The sequence below is a fragment of the Biomphalaria glabrata genome, chromosome 11 (genome assembly GCF_947242115.1).
Source record: "Biomphalaria glabrata chromosome 11, xgBioGlab47.1, whole genome shotgun sequence".
NCBI classification, from domain to species: Eukaryota; Metazoa; Mollusca; class Gastropoda; family Planorbidae; genus Biomphalaria; species Biomphalaria glabrata.
Window position 1 is genome coordinate 17459292 of NC_074721.1, and position 27435 is coordinate 17486726.

General features: G+C 36.1%; 1 protein-coding gene across 3 annotated transcripts; it reads left to right on the forward strand.

Annotated features, from left to right (window-relative positions):
- The first annotated feature begins 1561 nt into the window (after positions 1–1561).
- On the forward strand, positions 1562–23867 carry LOC106054897 (uncharacterized). 3 transcript variants are annotated; one of them, XM_056004911.1, is made up of 8 exons: positions 1562–2077; positions 2729–2905; positions 5985–6176; positions 7346–7516; positions 13233–13409; positions 19312–19485; positions 20609–20779; positions 23688–23867. In XM_056004911.1, the coding sequence occupies exons 1-8, from the start codon at positions 2035–2037 to the stop codon at positions 23786–23788; spliced, it is 1206 nt and encodes a 401-aa protein (XP_055860886.1). In that variant the 5' UTR covers positions 1562–2034; the 3' UTR covers positions 23789–23867. The 3 variants fall into 3 exon arrangements, with proteins under 3 accessions (XP_055860886.1, XP_055860887.1, XP_055860888.1); XM_056004912.1 differs by lacking the exon at positions 23688–23867 and adding an exon at positions 21869–21968; XM_056004913.1 differs by lacking the exon at positions 20609–20779.
- The last annotated feature ends 3568 nt before the right edge of the window (positions 23868–27435 follow it).

Sequence of the window (27435 nt, forward strand, 5' to 3'; positions counted from 1 at the left end):
TGGAGAATGTATTCATTGTATTGAGAGTTATGGAGAATTTATTCATTGTATTGAGAGTTATGGAGAATTTATTCATTGTATTGAGAGTTATGGAGAATTTATTCATTGTATTGAGAGTTATGGAGAATGTATTCATTGTATTGAGAGTTATGGAGAATTTATTCATTGTATTGAGAGTTATGGAGAATGTATTCATTGTATTGAGAGTTATGGAGAATGTATTCATTGTATTGAGAGTTATGGAGAATTTATTCATTGTATTGAGAGTTATGGAGAATGTATTCATTGCATTAAAAGTTATGGAGAGTGTATTCATTGCACTGGAGGTTGCGGATAATGTATGTATTGCATTGAAAGTTAAGAAGAATTTATTCAATGCATAAAAGGTTTCTCTTCTCTTATCTTATCTTATCTTATCCTATATAATACAGACGTTACTTCAAAAAAGAAGATGATTACGTCCTACGCGTCATGCATTTAGTCATGCATATTAACCAATGACTTAAATTCTGCCAAGTCACTGGTTTTCCTGTCTAGCTCAGGCAACCCATTCCATGCTCTAATAGCACTAGGGAAGAAGGAGTATTTGTACAAATTTGTCCTAGCATATGGGACGATGAATGTGCCTTTATCTTTGTGTCTTTCAGAATATTTTATTAAATTCTGTTTTTGTATTTGAAGATTATGGTTCAGTGTTTTATGTATAGTTGCTACTTTACTTTTGAGTCTTCTGTCCTGAAGGCTTTCTAAATTTAGTGATTTTACTAAAGGTGTTACTCTGGTTAAGTGTGAATATTCGTTTCTTATGAATCTCACTGCTCTATTTTGTATCTGTTCCAGTTTCTTAATATTATTTTGAGTTGAGGGGTCCCAAACGGAGGATGCATATTCTATTATTGGCCTAACCAAGGTTAAATAACATTTTAGTTTTATGTTCTTATTTGATTTATAGAAATTTCTTTTAATAAATCCTAATGCTTTGCTTGATTTTTTTATAGTTTCATCAATATGTGGATTCCATGACAGTTTTTCATTTATTATAACACCTAGGTATTTTCAGTTTAAGTAGAATTAATTTGTTTTAGCTTTTTTTGTAACTCTTAACAACTGACATTTTTCTGGGTGGAAAGACATGCTCCAATTTGATTCCCATTTCTGTAATTCATCTAATTCTCTTTGTAAAATATCTGTGTCCTGTGTTGTTTTTATTGTTCTATATATTATGCAATCGTATGCAAATAATCTGACTTTTGTTCCTGAGGTAATGCAATTTGGTAAATCATTTATGTAAATTAATAATAGTAGTGGACCTAAGACAGTTCCTCGAGGTACACCTGAGTTTACTGTTATCGGTGTTGATTTAGAGACATTTATTATTATAGTTTCTTCTCTCCCTATCAGAAAATCTTTAATCCACTGATGCAATGGACCATTAATGCCGAAATATTTTAATTTTTTAAGCAAACTATGGTGGTGAACTTTGTCAGAAGCCTTGGAAAAATCTAGTAAGATAGCATCTATTTGTTCACTATTATCTCAACCTTTTGAAAAGTCATCAATTAGTCCTATTAGTTGTGCTTCGCATGATCTATATTTCCTTGCTTCATTAAGAGGCCATGATTGTATATGACAAAAGCTAAACAATCAACTTCCTTGAGGACCACAACAACATACATATTCGTCCATTTCCTTGCATCTCTCGTACAAATCAATTGGACCTCTTGATCAATGTAATGTCAACAAAATAGAAAGCCTACGTTCAGTTAAGGATAGGCTTCACAAATAATGTGATAAAATATTGAACCTAGTCGACTTTAAACTCTCCTACAAAAGATCTAGAATCAATACGCCACAGATCCATTAGAGCAAAGATGAACTAAAAACTAGAAATGATTCACATAAAAAATGTAGACGTCTGTTACAAAAGCACAAAAGAAAACGTTTCTAAACAGCATTCACTGGCCATGTCACAAAACTTAACTTTTTAGACAAAGTAGTGTCAAGAGATGTAGATCGCTAACAATTTGGATTGAGATGGATGTCATAGTAGCAGTGACTATAGTACTTATATACACAGGTAAATTCGTTTTATTCCACAATAAAGTTTAAGTGACTGTGACTAAATCATTGATACATTTTTTAGGCTTTTCATTTTCTTTTCTTTAGAGGCCCCGAAATTGGAAAAATGTTATTTATTTTAAGGGGTTCACTTGTCATGTGTAGATCTAAAAAAACAACAACAAAAAACAACACCAACACAATAGCGGGGTATTTTGTAGCTTGCAAAGTGCTGAAGCAACAGCTACTTTTTAAAATTAAGTTTGTCTTTTATTTTTCATAAAATATACCATTTGGAAACTGGTCACGATTAATAGTGAAAAAACAACAACTAAAAAAACCAAGGAATACAATTATAAGTATATACTCTGCAATATTAACGTTTCCTTTCTTTTTATTGTACTAGCAACTAATGATATATATATATATATATATATATATATATATATATATATATATATATATATATATATATATATATATATATATACATATATACAAGCCCTCACTCTCCTATTACCGATTCTCCCATTTGCCGTGGACAAAAAAAACATGACAATTTAACTTTCACTTATTTTATATATTTCTAATTTATTCATTTGAAAACATATATTCTGTAAATCGGAAAAAACAACATATATTTTGTAATTTCCTTAATGTCTTATTTCAGTCCCATGTCTGTGCTTGTCTGAGTTTAAGTTGCTGACAGACCTTTCTAAAACTATACAGCCCCTGAATATAACATTCATCTGTCCGTCGTCTCTCAAGTGTGGCTTGCTCTGTGTACAAGACAAGTCTCGATGTCTGGCATTTATCTATGATTCTGTCAAGTCAAGCTGTAGTCTAGGTACGTATCTGTGATGTTAAATATTGCAAGAGACAATCTTCGTCATGTAACTAGTCCCATTAATCAATATCGTAGTAATATAATTACATAACATTTTAAATAGTAGTTGCTTTTCGAGTTAATCTTGCCTATACAAATATGACTTTTTTTTTCCTGTAAATTTTTCTCCGATTGAATTTATTTTTATGAATGCGAGTATCTTTTTCTCCTGGACTCCATCTAAATAGGTTGTTGTTTTCTCGCGGCTCCCGAAAGGGGAAAAGACGCTATTAGTTTTGTAGGGAATTTCTGTCCGTCCGTCCGTCCGTCCCATTTAGATCTCGTAAACTAGAAAAGTTAATTGAAAATCCGACATCATAATATTTTAGACCATTCAAAGTTCTGATGCAACGGCTACTTTTTCTTTTCTTTTAAATCACTTATGCAAGCATTTATGCAAATGGTTTTAGATTTTTTGTCAAAAATATTTTTTTTTACATTTGTATTGTTAAGTTTAGTAAGTTCTGTCGTACTAGCTACTACATTTACACACAAAATTTAAAAAGAAAAAATCTATTGAGTAAGCATATACGTTGGACATAATTTAAAACAACAATTAATAAGTAGTTTTTCATATTACCGCTTGAACTGCAGTGCGGTACTATGGCCTATAAACACTTAATAAAGGACATTTTATTTACGGAACTGTTTTTTTTCTTGAGGATTTGAATAAGAGATTGACCCTTTACAAAACAATTAGATCAATTAGATATTCATTATAAGACATCAGTTAGGCCAGGTTCACATCTAACTTTACATTCACTTTCACCTACCTTTGGTCTGCTGGTACGCTGGGGCACCACACAAGATCTGTCAACCTTCTTTCTCCATTCTTCTCTGTCATTTGTCTTTGATAGAATTTCATTCTGATGTTCTTCCTGAAAATATTGAAACCTGCCTTTTTACCTGCCTTGCTGGACCACTTCGGGGGCCGATTTTGAGTTTGTGTTTCCACACAAACTGTCTTTGTGACCTAGTTTTAATTGCTTTTATGTAGAGCGTCATTCATGCTCAGTGTGCTATCATTCATTGTCTTTTGTCAGTGGCGTATCTTATGATTTATGGGCCGGGATGGCTTGATCTCTTTAGAGGCCCCTGCATTTTGACATTCAACATCATGACAGGGATATTGGTCTAATATTTAATGTTAAAACAAATTTCGCACACTCATTTGGGGTGGGCCCGAGGGGGGTTCAAATTTGGACCCCTCCATTCCCTCACCCAAGCAATGCCAATGTCTTGGTGGACCAGTGAAGGGAGAAAGTATATGGAAAAATGTTTCCGCGTTCACCAACACAGCTCTGTTCGAGTCGGGATTCGAACTCAAATCCCCTTGTCAGATGACCAAGCTGTAGACAAGCGGCTTTGACCTCTCAGCCACACGTTTCTAAACTATATTCTTTATCAAATGGGCAGCGGATTTCAATTGGTATATAGAAAATTAAACCTTACAGCATTTTCTAAATGGCTTGATAAAGATTTATACATGAAGATTTCTGAATCACACAAATGTTCGTAGAAGGAAAGTTACATCAAAGTTACATTTCTGAGAAAGACGATGGACTTTCTCCTATCAAACTCTCAAAACTTCAATGACAGTAACACACACATAGTTAGCTTTTTGGTGTGTTCAATGTTGAGAATATCGGACATGTTGATAAGCTTGTTGTTTTTTTTAATATGCACACAAAGTATTTCTTTTAGAATTTAGTTGGCAACAGTTTGGCTTTCTCTCTCTCTTTTTTTTTTTACCTGTTACTCTATTTTACTTTAGTAACATACATGAAGGTAACCCTGCCGGACTAAGTAAACAATCTTTGTGACTTCATTTTTTTGGCTTTACAAAAGTGGAAACTGAATCTTAAAAGTCAAACTGTAAAGAAATATCAGATTACTGTTTTAAAAAGTATCGTTCAAATTTCCTATACTTTATCCAAATCTTCCAGATAAAGCACTTGCGGCAGACTCTCGCGTAACATAAAGCAGCTATTGCATTGACTTTATTTTTAGATTGAATGTTTTCTAGCGCAAGGTCATATTTGCATGTTGTTCACAAGTAATGACAAGTTTATTTAAAACGATGACAGTTTTTTTTTGTCAGAATCTCTAAAAATAATGTGGACGTGACTAGAAGGGAACAAGAGGGAGTATTTAAAGACTTGCATATTCAGTTTTGAGAGAGAGCTGCGACTAGAGCAAAAGAATTGAAATTGTTAATTGTATTGTACATTTATGTACTTTGTATATTGAAAAAGTGAGTCTAAGTAGTATCTCAAGGGAAATCTGAAATTGTCAAATAGAGAGAAAAAATAATCTCATCGTAACATTAAGACATTGTTGTCATCTGGCACTCGAACATATATCGTCAGAAAACTATTACTGAGGAATCAGAAAATCAAAACGAAGATCTTTCTTCTTCAGCTAATTTGCGTGCAGTTTATCTAATGAGCAAAAAGAAGTAAAAATATTATTAAGACTTGTCTCCGAGTCCGAAGATAAAGGAAGAGTACAATACATCACGTGGACACGAAGACCCATCTATGACCTAAATTTCTCGCTTCGTCAGTCTTCAGGGTAACATTCCTGTTTGTCTCCAATGTGTTGACCCGCGGCTTTTGTAAGAGTTCTCCAGTTGTTCCCCTTGGAAATCCTTTGGTGCTTTGCGTTTTCTATGTCTATGTGAGCAAGTGATTCTTTTGAGATGATTTCGTCAGTGACAGGCTTAAGATAAGGTCACGGGGCACGTCTGTTATTGTCTTCGCTCCCCTAAAATGTGTTTGATATACAATTGTCCTCCATAAGGGCTCGATGCCCTACCGATTTAAAAAAAAATGGTCCAATCTCATTTGTGGACCAGAGGGGGGTATCTGCTCGAGTCGGTTGTCGAACCTCATTGGTAGCCAAGGCCAAGCCAAGTTCAAGCGTAATTAGCCTCTTGACCACGGTTCCGATTGCAGCAATAGACTAATAATTTTTACATTATCACTGTCCCGCACTGCCGAGATTCTTTGTTATCATAATTTTTTAATCTTTCTCGCAGGTGCTGGTGTAATCTCCACTAGCAGCAACAGAACGTCGACTCAACAGGTGTATTGGATAGAGCAGACGACATTGAGCACCCCCAGGTCTTGCCCCTCTGGTTATGACCTGGTCACTACTGCAAGTACCAGCTCGTGTGTATTGGTGATCACAGAAACAATGACGTTTGAAGCTGCAAGGAAGAAATGCGTCGGTAATGTTAGGGTTGAAGGGGGTGGCAAATCTTTGAACCCTAACTGACATTTTATAACTAATACGAGATGGGTTGTTTTTTTTTAATCCAAGCTAATACAAGTTATTATTCAGTAATTCGTAACTGATACAAATTCACCATCACCTACACCTGTCGCTTAATCTTTTGGACCGTTGGGGCAGCACATATGATCTGTTGACCATCTTTCTCCTTTGATCTCTACTTATGATAGAATTAAGAGTCACTTTCAATGGTAGGCATGTCCATGCTTTGATACTGTCTCCCCATCGTTTCTTTTGTCTGCTCTCTTTTTTTCCCCCTGGAGCAGTTCCCTGCAGGAAGGTCGTTTCGAGTCCCATGGATCACATGACATGACCGTACAGTCGTAACTTATGTTTTTAGACACTGATTAGAAAGTCATACAAGTTATTATTTGGTCAACCTAATGCACGTTTTTACTTGCTTACTCCTAACTTAGAGTTAGAAATACAAGAAGAATATCAATTTTTGGTTGTTATGACCACGTAGTATATATCTAATATATATCTAATATATATATATATATAATATACATGAGACTTCTCAGAATTAGGCTTTTGATAATACACCGTCAGATACTTATGGTGTCATCATAATTAGGAGCTAAGCTTAATTAAAAGCTTGCTGTTTCTTTAGTTTTATATAAATGTTATAAAGTATAAAGTATTCACTAAGATACTTAGGTTTAGTTCTACGATATGCATCATATTTAATAGCTAAGTAGTTTTAAGAATAAAGCTTGGGATTTTTTCTATTTGATTTCAATGGCTTTTCAAAAGCACCTTATGAGCTTAACAACTATAATAACAATTTTATAAACAAGATTGATCATTTTTTATCAATAGTTCAATTGCTATTATTTGTATAATACTGTAATCGTAAAAATTGCACATGATATATTTTTGTTTAGTTTTAAGTATAGGAATGTTTACATAGAAACTTTCTCAATTACTGTATCTTGACTTACCTAAACTAACAAAGTCATACAAAAATATTTTATCAATAATAATAACAATAATAATAAAATAATTCGAGAGCTACAATGAATTATTTCCCTTTATGGAATCTCGATGCTTGCAGAAAATGACTATAAGCTAATGTTTCTGATAATACGTTATTTTTTATTTTAGACAAGGGAGGTCACCAGTATACGATGAAGTCGAAAGAAAAGATGCAATTCCTAGAGACACTCCACGGGGAGTATTGGGTTGGACTGAAAGCAGTTGATTTACTCGGCAACTATGCCTGGACTGATGACAATTCACCTTTACAAAGTGGATTGCTCAACTTGCTTCAACAAGGTACACATTACTGCACATTACCAGGCTGTGATAGAACGAAACCAATTATTAAAGACTATTATAGTACTATCAATGTTCTCGGCTAGTAGGACAAAGTTTCATAAGGAGAGTGTAAGAAGTTTGTGGCAAGATGAAATACTAGCGGTCTGTTTCTTTAATTATTACTCTACCTACCTTCTCCATTCCTGTTTCTTTATTAGCATAAGCAATAGTCGGAAAGATATCTCCCGCAGCAACTTCCATTCTCCACGCAGAAGATCCACCCAAAGGAATGGCAAGTGCCGATACAGTTTGGGGTCAGCGGCGTCGCAGATTCTACCAGGGTGTAGCAGCGTGTGCTGATAATTGCTAAAGGTTGCCGCTTCTGATTTTTTTTTTAGTATATCATGGTAGGTTCCCGAAGCCTTTCCCGTGTTTGGGTGTAACTGCAAGGCAGCTGAGGCTTAAATTCCGAGTTTTCCTTCTCCTAGGTGAGTAGCCAGCCATGGTTAGCGAGTCCCTCCTGTTTGCTGGTTTAGGCGCCAGCTACTAGCATTCGCCCCTTCTCCTGTTAATGAAAACAGTTCCTACTGACCCAATATCTGAGCTACACGTGAAGTCTAGGAGTTGTATTGTTTCTCAGAGTCTATTTGAGACGCATGCCATTAAAAAGCATTTTATAGATAGTGAAGTGCTTATATCCATTACCACTTCTTCATTGACAACCTCGCGGAATCGTAGCCACATCTCTATCTATCTATCTATCTATCTATCTATCTATCTATCTATCTATCTATCTATCTATCTATCTATCTATCTATCTATCTATATCTCTCCCTCTCTCTGTATATATATATATATATATATATATATATATGGAGGCGCATTGGTGGAGAGGTAAAATGCTTGGCTACCAAACCGAGGGGTCCCTTTTTAACTACCTGTTTAGCTACCTCTCTCTCCCCCCCCCCCCTCTCTCTCTCTCTCTGTATCTATCTAAATATATTGTTTCCAATCTACAGATCTCTTGACTACCACTTGTGTTTTCTACTCATCTTGGAAACCTGGCCTGATTGGCACGAACTGTCTGGACAATTATAATGTCATTTGTGAAATATAAGACAAACATTTTCATTTGGATAGAACAAGTTTGTTGTTTTTCCCCATTTCCCCAGACTTTTGAAACAATATTTTTACAAGTTGTATTTATTAATTACTATATAGAGTTATGGGAAAACAATAATTACAAGTTTGTTCTATTTAATAATTGTCTTACTTCTGCTAGAGTATTTCTCTATGTACATCTACATCTAAACATCTCGAAAGAGTTGGGTTCTTTTTTCTAATAGATGACTCAAAGTAGTAATGTGAGGGGCTAAAAGAAATGGCGGAAAGAGAACAAGTAATCTACTATGTATATTTACAGGTCACTAAATAGCAGGGCCGGACTTAACAATTGTGGGGCCCAATGCGAAACGGATTTCGCGGAGCCAAGTTTGGGTAGGGAAGCGGATAATAAGTGAAATTTAAGAGTTTGTATTAGAAAATAAATTCTTCTATGCATTTTATTCATTCTTTACTACGTACAGAATTACTTCACAAACCTTGCGTGTAGCAAAATCATAGAGTATATCATAATAATTCTGTTCCCTACATAGATCACGCTCAATAGCAAGGATTATCAAATGTTTCGATCTATCTTTGACAATTGTTGACCTCAAGTAACTGTTCATTAGTTTGAAATCTGTTTCAAGTTATAATATGGTTTAATTTAACAATTTATAAACCTAGAATTAGCACGGGTCCTATGAAAGTGCGGGGCCCAATGCGATCGCATAGGTTGACATAGGTCGACAGTGAGAAATATTTTGAAAAGTTCATCACTGTGTCCCTCTATGACAGGGGTTCTAAACCTGTGTCTCGCGATCCCTTTGTGGGTCGATTGACAATTTGTCAGGGGCTGTCTATGTCCATTGAAACTATGAATTTTTCTTTTTTTTTTTCTAAAGTGTAAAACTTGTTACATACTAGGTTTTTTCTATTGGAATTTACTTGATATATTTTTATCCGAGGATAGATGTTGCAGACAACTGAATCAGAATTGATTTCAAACATTTTAATTGTCCAGCAGATATATTTGTAAAAGTTTACATTAATACAGATTAATCAATAACGTATCGTTACTTCTGGAGTATCGTCTATAAGCGTCATTCATCACGCTTAAGATGTTAGTGAAATATTAAGGTCTCTATTGGGGTCATTCATCACGCTTAAGATGTTAGTGAAATATTAAGGTCTCTATTGGGGTCATTCATCACGCTTAAGATGTTAGTGAAATATTAAGGCTTCTATTGGGGTCATTCATCACGCTTAAGATGTTAGTGAAATATTAAGGTCTCTATTGGGGTCATTCATCACGCTTAAGATGTTAGTGAAATATTAAGGTCTCTATTGGGGTCATTCATCACGCTTAAGATGTTAGTGAAATATTAAGGTCTCTATTGGGGTCATTCATCACGCTTAAGATGTTAGTGAAATATTAAGGCCTCTATTGGGGTCATTCATCACGCTTAAGATGTTAGTAATATATTAAGGCCTCTATTGGGGTCATTCATCACGCTTAAGAAACACTAAGGCCTTTATTGGGGTCGCGGTGGCTGAGGGGTAAGGCGCTTGGCTTCCAAACCGGTTCAGGATCCTGGTGAAGACTGGGATTTTTAATTTCTGGATCGCCTCTGAGTCCACCCAGTTCTAATGGGTTCCTGACATTAGTTGCGAATTAGTAAAGGCGGTTGGTCGTTGTGTTGGCCACAGAAACAGAGGACCTTTTCATCATCTACATTAAAGATCAATAGTTCTGTACAGGAATCTGTATTTGTTCAAGACCTTTCTGTTTAACCAATAAACTCTTTGTGATAGCTAACAAAATGTGATTAATCCGTAATATATGAACTAAATGATGTACATTTTAGAAAAGGTTGAATAAGGCATCCATAAATTTGAATTTTAATACATAAAGTTTGGTCATGTACGATTTGTCTGTGTTGCACCTTCTTCCAATTGCAATAATATATTTATTTCTCAAAACAGCCTGTTAGTTATGAAGTTTAAATTGAGAAAATTGTCACATATGTGTGGAGTGTGAAAATGAAATGCATATATAAATGAGTGCACGTCATAAAGAAATTATTTCATTTATTTGTAATTGAAAAGTAAAGAGAAATGTAGGTTACAAGAAATGTATGACATATTGTGCCGTGATTAAACATTAAGCTTTGGCAATGCAAATCAGATATTTACATTAGGCCTTCAATTATAATTTTGTAACATCATACTTGTAAACAAAAATAATACTGTTGGATTCGCGAATAAGTGAGGAATTGTAAAAAAGGGGTCTCCGAGCTAAAAAGGTTAAGAACCGATGCTCTACGAAACCCAGCTTCTTCTCACAAGCCTTATGTGAGACTCTGGGAAGAAATCAATAAATTGTAGGGAAAAAAACTAAATCTTTTTAACAAAAAACAAAAAAACTTGACTTGCAAGGTTGTAAGAAGTAAGGAGAGCCGAGTAGAAAATATTCTGAATTTCGTTCCAGAGAGTTTCAGAGGTCCTTCTTCACGAGTTATCAAAAGTAAACTATTGGTCCCTGATAGACTCTCCGTCGGTTTTTTTGTTGTTTTTAAATACGTTTTGTTACAAAACAGCTTGAACACTAGACTGACACTAGACTGACACTAGACTGACACTAGACTGACACTAGACTAACATGTTTTTACACATTTGCTTTTCATAAGACATTCCATATTCTTTTTTTTTCTACTGAATCTGTACTGAAAATCAATACCAGACACAAAGAGCAGAAACCAATCGCTCGCGCTAGTTGTGTCTGGGAAAACAATAACCATGGTTTCAAGTACCTCCTGTTTAAATTCTTGTTTGTGTGTACATGTGTATTATTCATGTGTGTTTGTTAATGGTTTTGTTTGTTTCTTCGTGTAATTGTGTATATTTCTCAATAGAAGTGTAGAGAAGCCATTCAGATCTAGACATCAGTATCTAGGGAACATCAACTGAGGAGATTTATAGTAATAATCTGACACTGTACTTTAATAAAACACTTTGACTATCAGTAACACTAGAAGTCAACAAAAAGACTCTTCAAGTGATTTAAGATGACAATTAAACTATTTCAATTTCTTGTTACAGGTAAATATATTAATTCTTTGTTTTTTGTTTTCATTTTTTCCCCTCTATATGACCTTATAGCTGGAATCCGTTTGCAATGACTGTTCATTCGGCTCAGAAAAGAGAATTACTGAAGTAGTGGTTTTGGTTATACATCTAGATTTTATGAACTTATGGTTATAATTTATTCAGGATCTGACAGTTTTACATTTTAGTCACCAAATATCGTGCATGGAATTAGCTACAGACTGTCGTCATAATGATCTCATGTTCAAACCCTTTTCGACAACAATCCCAGACCTGTCTGTCCGGCAACTATCCCAGACCTGCCTGTCCGGCAACTATCCAAGACCTGCCTGTCCGGCAACTATCCATGTCCTACAGGAGGTTTAAGTTAAAACTTCTAAAATAATAAGTGAAGTATTAACGTTCCTCTGGGTAATACAAACAAAAACAAAGATTGTAGCCCACTTATTGAAGATATTTTAAAGTGAAGTATTAACGTTCCTCTGGGTAATACACAAACGTAAATCTAACAACTTTACTTGCAATTTAATTTGCTAAAAGACTGTCTTCACCAAAACAAGTCAAGCAATAGAGACCAGTGGTAAGTTTACCACATAATAAAGAGAAGGGATATTTTGTTAGTCCAAATTTTCAGACATCCTCATGTCCACTTCCCTTCTAATAGGTACTCAAACCTTTGCTGAAGATATAGAACGCGGTATGTATGAGAGATGACCACATGACACTCTAATAAACTTAATGTATCTTCAAGATGTGATGAAGATCACTGATGTAATCCAGGGTGCTGAAGGATTTGCACTGCGGCTTTGTGCCTCCTCATGTAGATGGTGAGATCTATGTGAGCCCGAAATGTTCGGCTGCACACTGGGCTACATACTGGAATTTGTTTCATCCTCATTTTTTTGTTTATTTGTTTGTTTAGTGCTTTTCTTATGCTAGAGTAGTTTTCTTGTCCTCTAGTTAACTGGTGACAACAAAAACAAACAGCTAAAGCTTGAAATATAACGTGTATTATTTTCTTGATTATTTTTTTTAAGTAGTAGAAATTATTTTTTTTATGCACTTGATGTAAAGACTCCCAGTGAAACAGCGAAGAGCAAATGTAACTATCCTCTATGTTCGCATAGTGAGCCAAGCACTGCTAATGATGCCCAGTAATTAAGGCACTTCACCGATGCCCAGTAGTAAAAGTACTTGGTTGACAAATGGAGAGCCCCAATGTTTAAACATAGCAGAGATTACGAAATTCAGTTTCTTACTTGTTTGGCATTTCCGTGACCAGCCACCCGATATTTGTCGTAGATCGTAGATACAGTACGTTATGTGCTGACCACAGTATCCCATCGTCGTCGCCAGCCGTAGGCCACAGAAGCAAGTAATGCTAATAACAGATTGTCATCTGGACCTCTTGAGGAACATAAACATGTCAATGAAAATGGATGAAGTTTCGAGACGTTGTCTCGTAGTTCACGTTAATAAATACATAAATATAATTATAACTTTTTTTCTTTATCATCTCTTACAGTTGGATGTCTGAATGCAACAAAGTTTATAGTACTCACTGACCTAAACAAGTCTCTACTAATACTTAACAAAACATACACTTCTCCTACGCAGACAAACTGTGCCATGAGATGTGCATCCCACGGAACTCAGTGTCGGGCCTTCATTTATTTTCGTTTCAATTCAACCTGTGTACTAGGTAAGTGATAAATCTGACTGATAAATTAAATACAGCTCACTGTTCACGTGCAAGCTTGGGTCAACTCATTGTCACGTTTATCAATCTTCACAACATAAAACTTCACTGTTCACAGGCAAGTCAAATCATTGTCAGGTTTATCTATCTTCGCACCATAAAACTTAGCAAAATTCACAGGCAAGCCTGGGTCAATTCATTGTCACGTCTATCTTTCTTCATAACATAAAACGTAACAATTCACAGGCAAGCCTAGATCACCTCATTGTCACGTCTAGCTATCTTCACATTATAAAACTTAACTATTCACATGCAAGCCTAGATCAACTCATTGTCACGTCTAACTATCTTCACATTATAAAACTTAACTATTCACATGCAAGCCTAGATCAACTCACTGTCACGTCTAGCTATCTTCACATTATAAAACTTAACTATTCACATGCAAGCCTAGATCAACTCATTGTCACGTCTAGCTATCTTCACATTATAAAACTTAACTATTCACATGCAAGCCTAGATCAACTCATTGTCACGTCTAGCTATCTTCAAATGATTAAACTTAACATGTTATCGTCAGCTTTCTTACTGGATGATCTGGAATGTAAAAGATGCATCAGGGCAGCTAGAAATTTCCTTCCTGTACTCCAGCCGCTCGAGGTAGAAGGGAAACATGGCCGCTAATTGGCAAAAGTTTCACCGGAGCTGGCGATACTATGAGTTAGCCACTAAATTGTCGGAAGAATCATAGGAGTTCAGAGTGGCCACCTTTCTAACAATTATAGGGACAAAAGCGATGGACATATATGAAGGTCTTGAAATTGAGAAGGGAAAAGAAAGAAAGATGGAAGAAATAGTGAACAAATTTGAAAGTTTTTGCATTGGAAAAACGAATGAATCTTATGAGCGCTATGTTTTCAATACTCGTGAACAGCAAGAAGGCGAGAACATTGAAAAGTACATAACAAATCTGAGAAGACTAGCAAAAACGTGTAGTTTTGAACGCCTGGAAGATAGCATGATTGAGGACAGAGTAGTTCTTGGTGTTAGACATGAATGCCTCAAAATGAAATTGTTACAAGATAGTAGTCTCACATTGGAAAGGTGCAGAGACATTTGCAGAGCATACGAGACCGCCAACAAACAGTTGAGACAAATACAAGCCGACCCTCCAATCATTGAGAAAGTATCAACACCCTCAAGAACAAACATTCAGAAAGGTAAATGCAGGTATTGTGGAAGGATTCACAAATACATTAAGGAAAAGTGCTCTGCATGTGGTAAAATGTGCCTAGCGTGCAAGGGGAGACATCATTTTGCTGTGATGTGCAAAAAGAAAAAATTCAGCAGCTGTCAGATGATATGTCTAACGATGATAGACAGCTGCAGTCGGACACAAGAGATGATGTCATGATGGTAAAAAATGAATGGGTGATGTCTTTGGAGAACCACAAAACGAAAAGGATGACAGCAGTTATGACAGTAAATGGTCACAGTGTAAGGTTTCAAATGGATAGTGAAGCTGATGTAAATACCATCCAGGAAAAATACGTCAATATGAATCAAATAGAAAAGGCAACGCAAAGATTACCAATGTGGAATAAGACTGAAAGGAACCCCATAGGGAAAGCCACTCTAACGACGAGAAATGAGAAAACTAACGAAACATTTGAGGTGGGATATATAGTTGTACCAAATACTCTAGCATGCCTTCTAGGTCATGAAACTTTAACAAGAATGAAGTTAATCAAAGTCAATAAAGATAGGTTCATAGCATCAGTAGTGAATAACCAAGAAGAAGACTGTAGTCCAAAGTTTACTGGTGATTTGGGTGACTTAGGAGAAGTATCTTTAAAGATTGATAGCAGCGTTAAGCCCAAGGTTCTGCCGTGTAGAAAGATCCCTATTGCTTTACAAGAAAGAGTTGAGGAGTTAAAGACCCTAGCGCAGAGAGGAATCATAGAACCAGTGATAGAGCCTACAGAGTGGGTGAGTCAGATGGCAATTGTGGAAAAAGCTAATGGAAAAATTAGGATTTGCATAGATCCACAAGCCCTGAATAAAGTTTTACTAAGGGAATTCTATAATCTTGCTACTTTAGATAACATTTTGGCAGATTTGAACGATGCCAAAATATTCAGCAAATTGGATGTGCAAGAAGCTTTCTGGCATGTCAGACTAGACAAAGCGTCATCTAATTTGACAGCAATGATAACCCCTTTTGGTAGATACAAATGGAAACGCTTACCATTTGGTCTGAAAGTGAGTTCAGAAATTTTTCAGAGAAGATTAAATCTAGCACTAGAAGGACTGAAAGGCTGTTTCAATTACGTTGATGATATTATAGTGGTAGGAAGAGGAAAAACGAAAGAAGAAGCACTCAGAGATCATGATATTAACCTAAGAGAGCTGATGAAGAGATGTCAAGAAAAGAAGATTAAACTGAACCACGAAAAGTCTGTTTTTAGAACAGCTGAAATTAATTTTTTGGGTCATATTATTACAGAAACAGGAATAAAACCAGACAAAGTATCTGCGATTTTGAGTTTGAATGCTCCAAAAGATATTTCATCAGTCAGAAGATTCTGTGGCATGGTTCAATATCTTGCAAGATTTGTTCCAGACTTGTTGACAGACTTACAGCCCATAACAGAGTTGATCAGAAAGAACACACCATTTGTTTGGTCTGATCAATGCACACGAGCTTTTATCAAGATAAAACAGAAAATATCGACTCATGGCACACTGATATATTTTGACCCTAACAAAGAGCTTACATTACAAGCAGATAATAGCCAAAATGGGTTGGGAGCAGCGTTATTACAATATGGCAGTCCAATAGCATATGCTTCTAGATCATTAACTGATAATCAGAAAAGATGGGCACAGATTGAAAAAGAATTGTTGGCAGTGGTTGTTGGTTTGGAACGTTTTGACCAGTATACGTATGGCAGGACAGTTATAGTTCAGAGAGACCATAAACCACTGGAAAACATCCTTCAAAAACCACTCAGTTCTGCTCCGAGAAGGCTACAAAGTCTAATGATGCGTCTTTATCGTTACGATATCCAGTTTCAATATGTCAAAGGCAAAAATTTGTTCATAGCTGATACTTTGAGTAGAGACCCATCAGAGGAAAAGAGTGATATCCCTGATGTTTGTGTCAATACAGTCGGACTGGCAATACCAGATGCAGTGCTGGAGAAAGTCAGAATTGAGACAGAGAAAGATAGAACAATGCAAACACTGATTCAGTATATCCTAAATGGATGGCCAGACAAACATAATAGTCTACCTGAACTCAAACAATATTTTTCACTAAGAGACATGTTAACATACGAAGACGGACTCTTGTTGAAAGGAGAACAAATAATCATACCGATATCACTTCGCAAGGAAATAGAAGAAAAACTCCATGCAGCACATCTGGCCTGGATTATCAGCTCGAATACAGGAAATAGCCAACTCATGTTACATTTGTCAGAAAAACAAACCAGCAAATCAGATAGAAGAATTAATACAGCACTAAATAGGTTCTAATCCGTGGGACAAGATTGGAATTCACATCGGAATATTTTTCCAAATTTATGATGGAATGGGGAGTGACTCATTTGAAATCTTCTCCAGGACACCATCAATCCAATGGAAAGGCTGAGTCAGCAGTTAAAATTTTGAAGAACATAATGAAGAAATCTAGAGAATCAAAGTCAGATGCTTATGAAGCTCTTCTGGAATTTAGAAATACTCCAAGGCAAGACACAAATCTAAGCCCAGTTCAGATGTTCTTTGGTTGGGTGACTCGAACACTGATACCAAACAAAAGGAGTAACATTAAGATTTCTACATGTCAAGAGAACGTTATGAGAAGGAAATAAAAACGTCAGATGAGTGTAAAAACATCTTATGATAAGAGGTCAAGAAATTTAAGTCAGCTGAGAACTGGACTGATGGTCTATTTCCAATCTCCTAATGACCCTACATAGAAGAAGAATCCAGTCTCAAGTCAATCAGAGAGCTTACATTATTCGAGGTGTCAATGGTGCAGTGTACCAAAGAAACAGAGTGCATATTAACCCGAACAGAGAAACAGAAGAAGATATATTTCCCGATACTGATAACAACATACAGGACAATAGAACTCAGGATCAACACGTTCGCCACTCATCAACTCATCATTCCCTGCGACCAAGGGATCAGTTGAAGAAACCGACAAGATTCAATGACTATGTGTCTTAATGAACTATTGAATGTTGATTTTTAAATGTGATATGTTTCATTTTCATTGAAGCGTATATATGTATGTTATGTTTAGTTGTTTATGTTGTGGTTTTGTTTTATTTTTTTTTTCTATGATACTCCCCGAAATGTTTTATTTTTTTTTATTTTTTTTAAAGAAAAGGGGATGTTGATATGGTGCGCAAAGGTGCACGCGTTCAATATAATAAAGTATCATTCTCCGCCATGACACTAATGGTTGTTGTTTGTTTATTGCTGACTGTGAACCTAGATCTTAATTAACAACAACATTTGTGAGTGTGTGTTTTAGCGGTCCCCAAAAGAGGAAAAGTCGCTATTAGTTTTGTGTAGTCGTTCTGTTAGTCCGTCCGTCTGTCACACTCAGTTCTGAAAAACTAAGAAAGTTATTGAAAATCCGATCTCACAATATTTTGCAGCATGCAAAGTTCTGGTGAAATGGAGACTTTCTTTTTGTTCTATAAAATAAAACCGTTTTGTTTTAAAAATTAATTATGCAAGCCATTTTTAAAACAATATTGAAATCTAAGGAGGATTATGTTAATTCGTTTGTTTGTTTTTTTTATATACATATAAACAAAGTTAAAAACACATTTCTAAATTATAGAATTAATGTAATAAAAGTCTACTAATTAATAAGTAGCTCGATTTGTCGATGGATTAAATGATTTGTTTGAGAAGATGATTCACTTGTTGCTATAATTGAAAACTTTGGTGCACATGCTATAAAAACTCAGACGCAAACTAGCCCTCTGCAATCTGGGAGACGCATATGCTACCAGACAACTCGCACTCGAATTCCTCCCTAGAATTTAAGTTAAAAACTTCTCAACAAGGAGTGCTCGGATTTCTGCCGCTGTCTGTAGAAACGTGCTTGATGCTTCGAAATACGTAGCTGATAACGCGCTCTTCCTTGCGAGACGTCTGCCACCTCATCGCCCCTCAATAAATAAGCGGATGTTATCTGCGGTGCCGACTGCCTCTTCTATCCCCACTGCCACCCTGGTCTAGGAGACAGGAGAGAGACAATGGTCGCGCTGGTTTCCTTGTTGGACATTTGGGCTCTTATAGCTTCTAACGCAATAGTTATCCCTATCAATTCAGAGTCCATAGAGCAGAGAGTCTGTCAGGGTCAGTGCTGTCCGGGTAGACTATTAGGTCTTCATACTGGTATCTAACGAGGTTATGGTACACATCCTTAAAGACTACGTCAAGATGGCACTGCAGCTATTTTAGTCAAGAGTTGATGTTTGAATATTGTATCAGTTTGCTTGGACCTAGAACATAGATGTTTAGAAAAGACTTAAAACATAGATGTTTACAAAGGACATAGAATATAGATATTTCCAAATACTTAGAACATAGATATTTACAAAAGACTTAGAACATAGATGTTTACAAAGGACATAGAATATAGATATTTCCAAATACTTAGAACATAGATATTTACAAAAGACTTAGAACATAGATGTTTACAAACGACATAGAATATAGATATTTCCAAATACTTAGAACATAGATATTTACAAAAGACTTAGAACATAGATGTTTACAAAAGACATAGAATATAGATATTTCCAAATACTTAGAACATAGATGTTTACAAAAGACTTAGAACATATATATTTACAAAAGACATTTATTTGCACAGGTTCTGGTTTTGTTGTCACTGACCCTCCTAGAGCTGATGTTCCACAACTGTTCTGGGTGCCTCGTATCGAATGCCCTAGAGGCTTCACGCCGATTGAACTAGAGAGTGAAAGCTTGTGTATCAAGCAGAGTAATGAGGATTTTAACTTTCGTGAGGCCCAATCCTACTGTGTAGGTAAGAAATGGTTTGAAGTTAGACCACTGGGAAATCAAAAAAGTGATTCCCCGACTAGCTATTTCTGTTTTACTTCTATTATTATTTTGTCACGTGTTCTCAACTTCTCAGTGGTCCCCTAGCCGATAGGAGCATTAACAAGCAAAATACAAAAAATAGTTGTTGTTTTTTTTAAAGAAACAAAGCTTCTATTAAGTATATCAATTAGTTTGGATCAGTCATGTAATGAAATGTGTATTAGATCCAGACTAATAAGAATAAATCTATGCGATTAGAAATATTTTTACCTATTGTTTTTGTTTAGCGCAATTCCATGCTTTTAGCTTTCTCAACACGCTATGATCCTATCACTGGTCTGGAACAGTTGGAAAGGGATGGAAGAGATAGAACGGGGTATCTTCAGCTTATACCACCTCTTCAGTCAAGTATAATTTCTTTCTCTTGTTCGGGATACCAAACAAAATAATTAATTACCAATAGTTATTTAACTAATTGGTTAATTTAAAAAAAATGATTGTTATCGAGTAAAAGAAATAATTGTGCGAAATATCAGATTGATCCCGAGATTGTATGTGGGAGAAATAACGTGTACAAACTTTTTACCAGACAAACAGAATGAGTTGATATAAGCTTTGTAACAAGCTTGATCTCTTTAGTCACATGGGAATTCGCAAAGGGGAAAAGTTGATCTCCGCTAGCCATAAATTGTCACAGAGCTTAAAGAACGTAAACTAAGTCTTTAAAAAAAATCAAAATGTAAACATAGCAGATTACTTTGATCAGCTTTAGCAGTGGATTCTGGCTTGGGGTTAGAATATCGTCGAGTACCATGAACCCGAGCCTCTGACGCTTCATTATACACTGTGGACAAAAGTATTGAGTAGTCGGATAGCACCGAGCCGCTGGTCGAATGATGGGTTTCACTGACTTTAAATACAAAATATATCAATAAAAAATACTTTAAAACACAAAGCTTGAATTAAGTGTAATTGTACCCATTAGTTTGGATCAGAGTGATTTAAGCTTTGTAATAAAAATCCGCATTAAAAAAACACACATTCACATATATATTTTCATACACAAAATAATTTCGTCAAGTTAATGTTCCTATGTATTGTCATAGCTCGTGACAGTCAACTTTACACTACAAAGTCACTGGATAAGTTGAACTACCTACCTAACTTTGCTGCCAACGTTTGGGTGGGTCTGTATGATTCGGATTCCAATTGTGAGTTCCAGTGGTCTGACGACAACCAAGAGCTAGCCAATGATCTGCTGCCCATACTAGCCACTGGTAAATATGACATACAAGATGATGAGTTTCAAAACGTTCTTTTTAAAAACAACTGACGGCGTAGCTTGGGAGGGGTGTCTAAATAAAAAAAAACGGGCCCCCACTTGACGGGGCCCCTTAATGAGCTTACGAAATTTGTTTTTGTATTAATATTACGCCATTATCTCGTGCCATGATGTTGAATGTCAAAATGCAGGGGGCCCAAAAGAGTTCATGCCCCCACCGGGCCCCCAAACCCCTAGCTACGCCTCTGACAGTTTCAGTGACTTGATAAAGATGTGCTGGACCAAATGAATAGTAGTATTCTTAAAATATTGACATGACCAATGTCTAACTCTAAACCTTTCGCCTCAGAACCGGACACAACATAATGAGACAACATATGTTCTGGAAGCTTGAAATCAGAACTAGTGAAATCTGCCCATGTGGAGTGTCACCAGAGAATGCTGACCATATCCTTCAAAACTGCATTCTTTATCAAGAGGCCCGAACAAAACACTGGCCCCAAAACACCCCTATATGAGAAAACTATATGAAGAGCTCCCTTATTTGGAAACCACTACGCAGTTCATCTCGTATATTAGTCTAGCCATCGCTCCAAGATAAGAATGAGAACCAGGAAGAAGAAGAATTAATATATTATTAAATAAAATAAATTATATGTATGAAAAATATTTTTTTTAAATCGTGCGATGAGATTAAATGTTAGTTCCGGATCTTAGTAAATGGAGCCTCCTGGGAAGATTGTTGTTGAGACCCATACCCTCTTCACGCTTTCAAAATAAATGTACTTTATAATATTAATTTATCTGAAAGCAGTTCATACTATACGAGCTGTTTAATTATTATTATAATAATGAGTTTAAAAGAAAACTCAACCTTTAGGACCATGTGGTAACATCTTCTTCAGATGCCAGCAATACGACAAAAGAAAATCACTAAACTTGTAACCGCATTAACATTCGTCATATAAGACCTTAACACTGACCTATAACGTAGCAACCTATGGGCAGTAGAGACCAATAGCTAGTTGCCACGTCACATGTCTCAACGGCGTGACAACAAGCTATCGGTGTCCTCTGCCCATAGGTTGCGACGTCACAGGTCAGTATTGAGACCTTCTATGACGATTGGTCTCCATTAAAGGCTTTTCAGAAAATATCGTGACAAAAATGTAGACAACATAGGAACAGAAGAAACCAAGACAAAACACCAGATGAATTAAAACCTGTGCACTGCGGTAGAACATAGACTCTAAGGTGTACAAGACAATGGTTTGTATGTCCACAGTTGCTCTTTTTTCTCTCCTAGTTGTACAACGGACAGTGTTCTGATAGAGAAGCAGCGTATGTTTCTTTAAGTCGACTCTCTGGCTCAGATGTTACACGCTATTATCTATTTTATCTCGCAACCTTCTTGAAATTAATATTTTGTTAAACAGTTATTTCTATTTTCTTTTTAAAATTAAGTTCCAATTAGTAGCCAGCAAACTTATTATCGCCATGCATTTAAAATGATTACAAAATCGATTGGCTAAGTCAGATATTCATAGGACGAATTGTTAACTAACCAGCTGAAAAATCTATTCTAGCAAATTGAATAGAGCTTGTTTCGAAAAGAAGCCGAGTAAGTGGGCGCGTGTAAATGAGATCAATCGTTCCATTACAGTGTATAGCTGCTTCTTTCAGTTTAATTTACAAGAAGCATGTATGGATGTCTAAAGTTTATCACAGTTCAAAAGAAAGGTTTTTGTTTGTTTGTACCATTAAGAGGAAGATATGTTATTATGTAATAAAGTAAACCCATTTCAGACTACAGGGAAGATGATGTAAAGGTCATCTATTTCTATAGCCCACGGTTAACGAGGTTATCAAATGGTCAGCACAATGACCATCCGCCTAGTTATGAAAGAGAATTGGATGGACTGGGGGCGTCCTAAAAATCCAAACTTCCAGTCTTCACCGAGCTTCGAACCTTAGACCACTCGGTACAAAAGCCAAGCGCTTTACCACCCGGCTACTATGCCTCTGATGTTATTAAGAGTGACTACTAGAAACTTTAAAAAAAAATTTCAATGAACAAAATTTTTCTTCTTCTTCGTTTTCATTAATATGTTGGAGGGTTCAGATCAGTAGCCTAATCCTAGAACTGAGTTGAACCGCGCATTAATATGTTGGAGGGTTCAGATCAGTAGCCTAATCCTTGAACTGAGTTGAACCGCGCATTAATATGTTGGAGGGTTTAGATCAGTAGCCTAATCCTTGAACTGAGTTGAACCGCGCATTGGTTTCGGTCAGGTAATTTTCTGTATAGTCTCTTTTCTTTAGGAGGGTTTCGGGCCCAGAGTTTTGTTCGGGCCTCTTGCAGTTTTGAAGGTCAGAATTCTCTGGTGATGCTCTACAAGGGAATGAAAAGATGCACTCTATGAATACATTCATTGCACCACAAAACTTTTCGTATCCAATAACTATATATTCCATATCACCAAGTATGATAGTACATTTTTCTAAATAAAAAATGAGGTTAGATTACCGGAAAATTGTACGTGTATTTTTTCATAACCAGATTAAAAGTAAAAACTTCTCACAGACTTCGTGTGATCTTTTAATCTAGAATCTAGATCAAGATCTTCTTCTTTGATCGACTTTCTGATTCAGCGAGAACACAAATATCTTGAAGCCATTTTTTCACGCTCTCCAATAAGGCAATACGGTACAGGAGCTTGCGTGATTACTGCATAAGAGTATAAAGTGCATTGCCAGTGTCTAGAGGTTTAAGCCTGAAAACAACTTACACAAATGTGTCTTGACTCCTACAAGTTCTAAATGACATCATTATGTATATAAGAATTCTATATTTGTTCAAAGTCATTATTGATCCTATTGACATATTATTTTCTGTTCTGCAGATTACAACACTAGCAACCAGTGTGTCTATTTCGCTTCACCTTCTCAAGCACTTGTCGCTACCACCTGCTCCGATACTTTTTCAGTTGTTTGTGAGATTTGAACCCTAGTGCTACTTTTTTTTTACAATTTAAAAAAAAGGTATACTTGAACAGAGGATTCTCATACTTTGATAAATATTTCTCGAATAATTAAATTTTTTTTTTAATGTTTTGTTTGTTTTGTACTTTAATGTGTTTTATTTTCTGATGTGCCATTGGTTTTCCCATGTTTGTTTTCTCTTGTTATTCTGTTTAAAGAATGTTGTTTTGTGACAATATCAATATATATATATATATATATATTAATTTCCCATGGACATTCAAGTCACTAGGTAACCCGCCCAGTGTGCACTTAACATTGTCAGTCATCTATCAAGCTGGCTTATCTTTTCTCAGTTCTGACAAGTTCAGACACACACCTAGGGCTCCAGGCTTAATAGATGATGGTAGGAAGCGGTGTTAGCCTCTGAGCGCGTGGAGAAACGATTGACATGAAACACAGAGCTCAAATAGAGCCTCGAATGCTGTCTGGTCGTGTATGCGTCTTGGATTGTCATTACGATGTTCCCAGTTCGAACACTGTCCGCTTTTATCCCCCACTATTCCATATACCAGAAAGGCTCTCAAATAAGTTTTGATAGAAAAGTGGACCTCAACAGTCACCAAAGCTTTCGACACGATCAGTCGCGATGGTTTGTGGAGGATTTTGGCCAGGCTCGGATGCCAACTACGCTCCTATCCATTCTCAAGCATATCATGTGAGACAAAAAAGACCAGACTAGACAATGGTGATCTGTCTGATCACTTCCCAATAGAAAATGGCGTGAAGCAGGACTGTGTACTTGCTGCTAATCTGTTCATTATCTTCTTTGGCGGAATGATGGGTCAAATGAGGCATCGATTGCACGAAGGCATCTGCATCAGATTTTGTTCGGACCGCAGTGTGTTCAATCTTCATGCAAAAACAAGAGAAATGGTCATAACAGAGCTTCTCTATGCTATCCTGAATATAATCATAGTTAGAATTGTAATATAATAATATGGGAAGAGATGGAAAAGGCAGATTGTTGACTGAAGGAAGCAAAAAAAAAAATATAATTATGATTCACTGCATCACGTGCATGTTAATTTCTTATGTTGGGAAATGTATGTTGATGAAAAAATTAAACAAGGTTACAAAGACAGTTTGTGTGGAAACACAAACTTAAAATCGGCCCCCGAATTGGTCCACCCAGGCAGGCTTCAATATTTTCAGAAAGAACATCCAAATGAAATTATATCAAAGACAAATGAGAGATAAGAATGGAGAAAGAAGGATGACGGATCTTGTGTAGTGCCCCAACGGTCCAGCAGATCAAAGGATAGGTGCAAGTTAATGCAAAGTTAGATGTGAACCTGGCCTAACTAGTTCCCCTTTCAGACTCTGTGGTCTATAGGGCAGATGATGTAAAGTTCATCTGTTTTTGTGGCCTTCGGTTAACGAGGGTGTCATGTAGCCAGCACAACGACCAACCGCCTTTACTTTTCCCCAACTAATGTCAGGTACCCATTAAGGCTGGGTAGACTCAGAGGCGCCCAAGGATTCCGAAGTTGAAAATACCAGTCTTCACTAGGATTCGAATTCGGGACCCTCGGTTCGGAAGCTAAGCGCTTTGCCGAGCCTCTCCTGGTCTTTACATAATGTAATTATTTTGAAATGCTTAATTTTTATTTCTTTTTAAGTCTTTATTACTATTACTGGTTTTGTGAAAGCTTAAACTGTTATTCGAATTCTCAATATTCCTTCCACATAATAAAAAATTTTAAGATAAATGGAGTTTATAAGATTAATATTCGTTCTAAATTAGGTTTAACTTAAAATGCATACTAATTAGCTTTTTCTCTTTAAAAAAAACTGCTTGCATAACTGATTTTAAAAATTAGATTTTTCGCTTTCAGGAAAAAAAAAAAGTAGCTGTTGCATCAGAACTTTGAAAGGTCTAAAATATTGTGATGTCGGATTTTCAATATCTTTTCTAGTTTACGAGATCTAAACAGGACAGACGGACAGACATTTCGCACAAAACTAATAGCGTCTTTTCCCCTTTCGGGGGCCGCTAAAAATTCAAGAAGACTTTCTCCTTATGAATAATGACTTTCTTGTAAATGTCATGCATTATCTCCTGCGTGTCATGTATCCTACCTGTCATAGTCTCGTAGATCATCCTCTACCTGTCTGCTTTCTACCAGTCTTACGTTGTCCTCTACCAGTCTTACGTTGTCCTCTAACAGCCTTACGTTGTCCTCTACCAGTCTTTCATTGTCCTCTACCAGTCTTTCATTGTCCTCTACCAGTCTTACATTGTCCTATACCAGTCTTACGTTGTCCTCTACCAGCCTTACATTGTCCTCTACCAGTCTTACATTGTCCTCTACCAGCCTTACATTGTCCTCTACCAGTCTTACATTGTCCTCTACCAGCCTTACATTGTCCTCTACCAGTCTTACATTGTCCTCTACCAGTCTTACATTGTCCTCTACCAGTCTTACATTGTCCTCTACCAGTCTTACATTGTCCTCTACCAGTCTTACGTTGTCCTCTACCTATCTTAAGTTTTTGTCAAAATAAAGACAACCATCCAAAATGAGGACATTAAATTTGGCACACAAGAACCAAATTATTTAAATGATGTAAAATTTAAAGTTCATTTCTAAATCTTAAATATTAACATAACTATCACAAGTTGAAAAAAAAAACACATATGTTTACAATATATAAATATGCATATAAAGTGACTAGTCTTTAAGACCCCATCGTATCAAACTGAGAATATCAATAAATTTTATGGATCCCAATAAGATTATTGATTTTTCTTTAGAGTTGATCACAGACTGGTACATTGTGTAAAGCTCTAACTGTGATACATTTAGGTTTGACACAGGACTCTGTGCTGTCTAATGCAGGACGAATGTTTTTTTTCTTTTATAGCTTGTAGGCATATATATAAATTCACCTGTAATTGCCCTTAACTCTTCATAATAGAGTCCCTTGAGACCCTTGGATTAATGAAACATTTTCTTCCTAAACCAAGGGAGTTTTCGTCAGATGTAAGCTCTTCTATCGCATCTATTACGTCAGATGTAAGCTCTTCTATCGCATCTATTACGTCAGATGTAAGCTCTTCTATCGCATCTAATGGCGGGATCTCTCTTCCAAGTCTTCTTAGCATTTCTCGATTGGTGTGAGCCAGGCAGCCGAGCACAGCGATGAATTACTATGTGCCTATTTTGACAAAGCTTCTATCGACTCACTCTGTCTGTCTTGTACATCTTGGTTCTCCCACTTGCCAGTCTGGGGTCAAGTTGAATTTTGCACAAGTATTCATTGTCAATGACAACACATGAATCAATAGGGTAAAAAAACAATAGTTAATCGATTGGTCGTAATTAATTAATTTTGTTGACAGAAATGCACTACACTAAGTGTGTTGATGATCAGGTTACCAATTTACAATTTGTTAATTTTTTCATTGAATAATGTTTTGTTAAGGTATAATATATAGTTGTTCACAGTTTCAACTTTATCCAAGAATGGGTGCGGGAGAAATAACATGTTCAGTTATCTAAAGGGTCTGTCTGAGCCCTACATATTTAGCCGTATATGCGATACTGAAGGATTAATTTCCCTTGTTGTTGCCAAACAAAATAATTATTTACCAGTAATTAATTG

Excerpts from the sequence above, each read along its gene's own strand:
- LOC106054897 (XM_056004911.1), top strand. The coding sequence starts at position 2,035 with ATGGATGTCATAGTAGCAGTGACTATAGTACTTATATACACAG. Across the intron at positions 2,078-2,728 it reads TATAGTACTTATATACACAG|TCCCATGTCTGTGCTTGTCT; the intron begins GTAAATTCGTTT and ends GTCTTATTTCAG. Across the intron at positions 7,517-13,232 it reads GCTCAACTTGCTTCAACAAG|TTGGATGTCTGAATGCAACA; the intron begins GTACACATTACT and ends CATCTCTTACAG.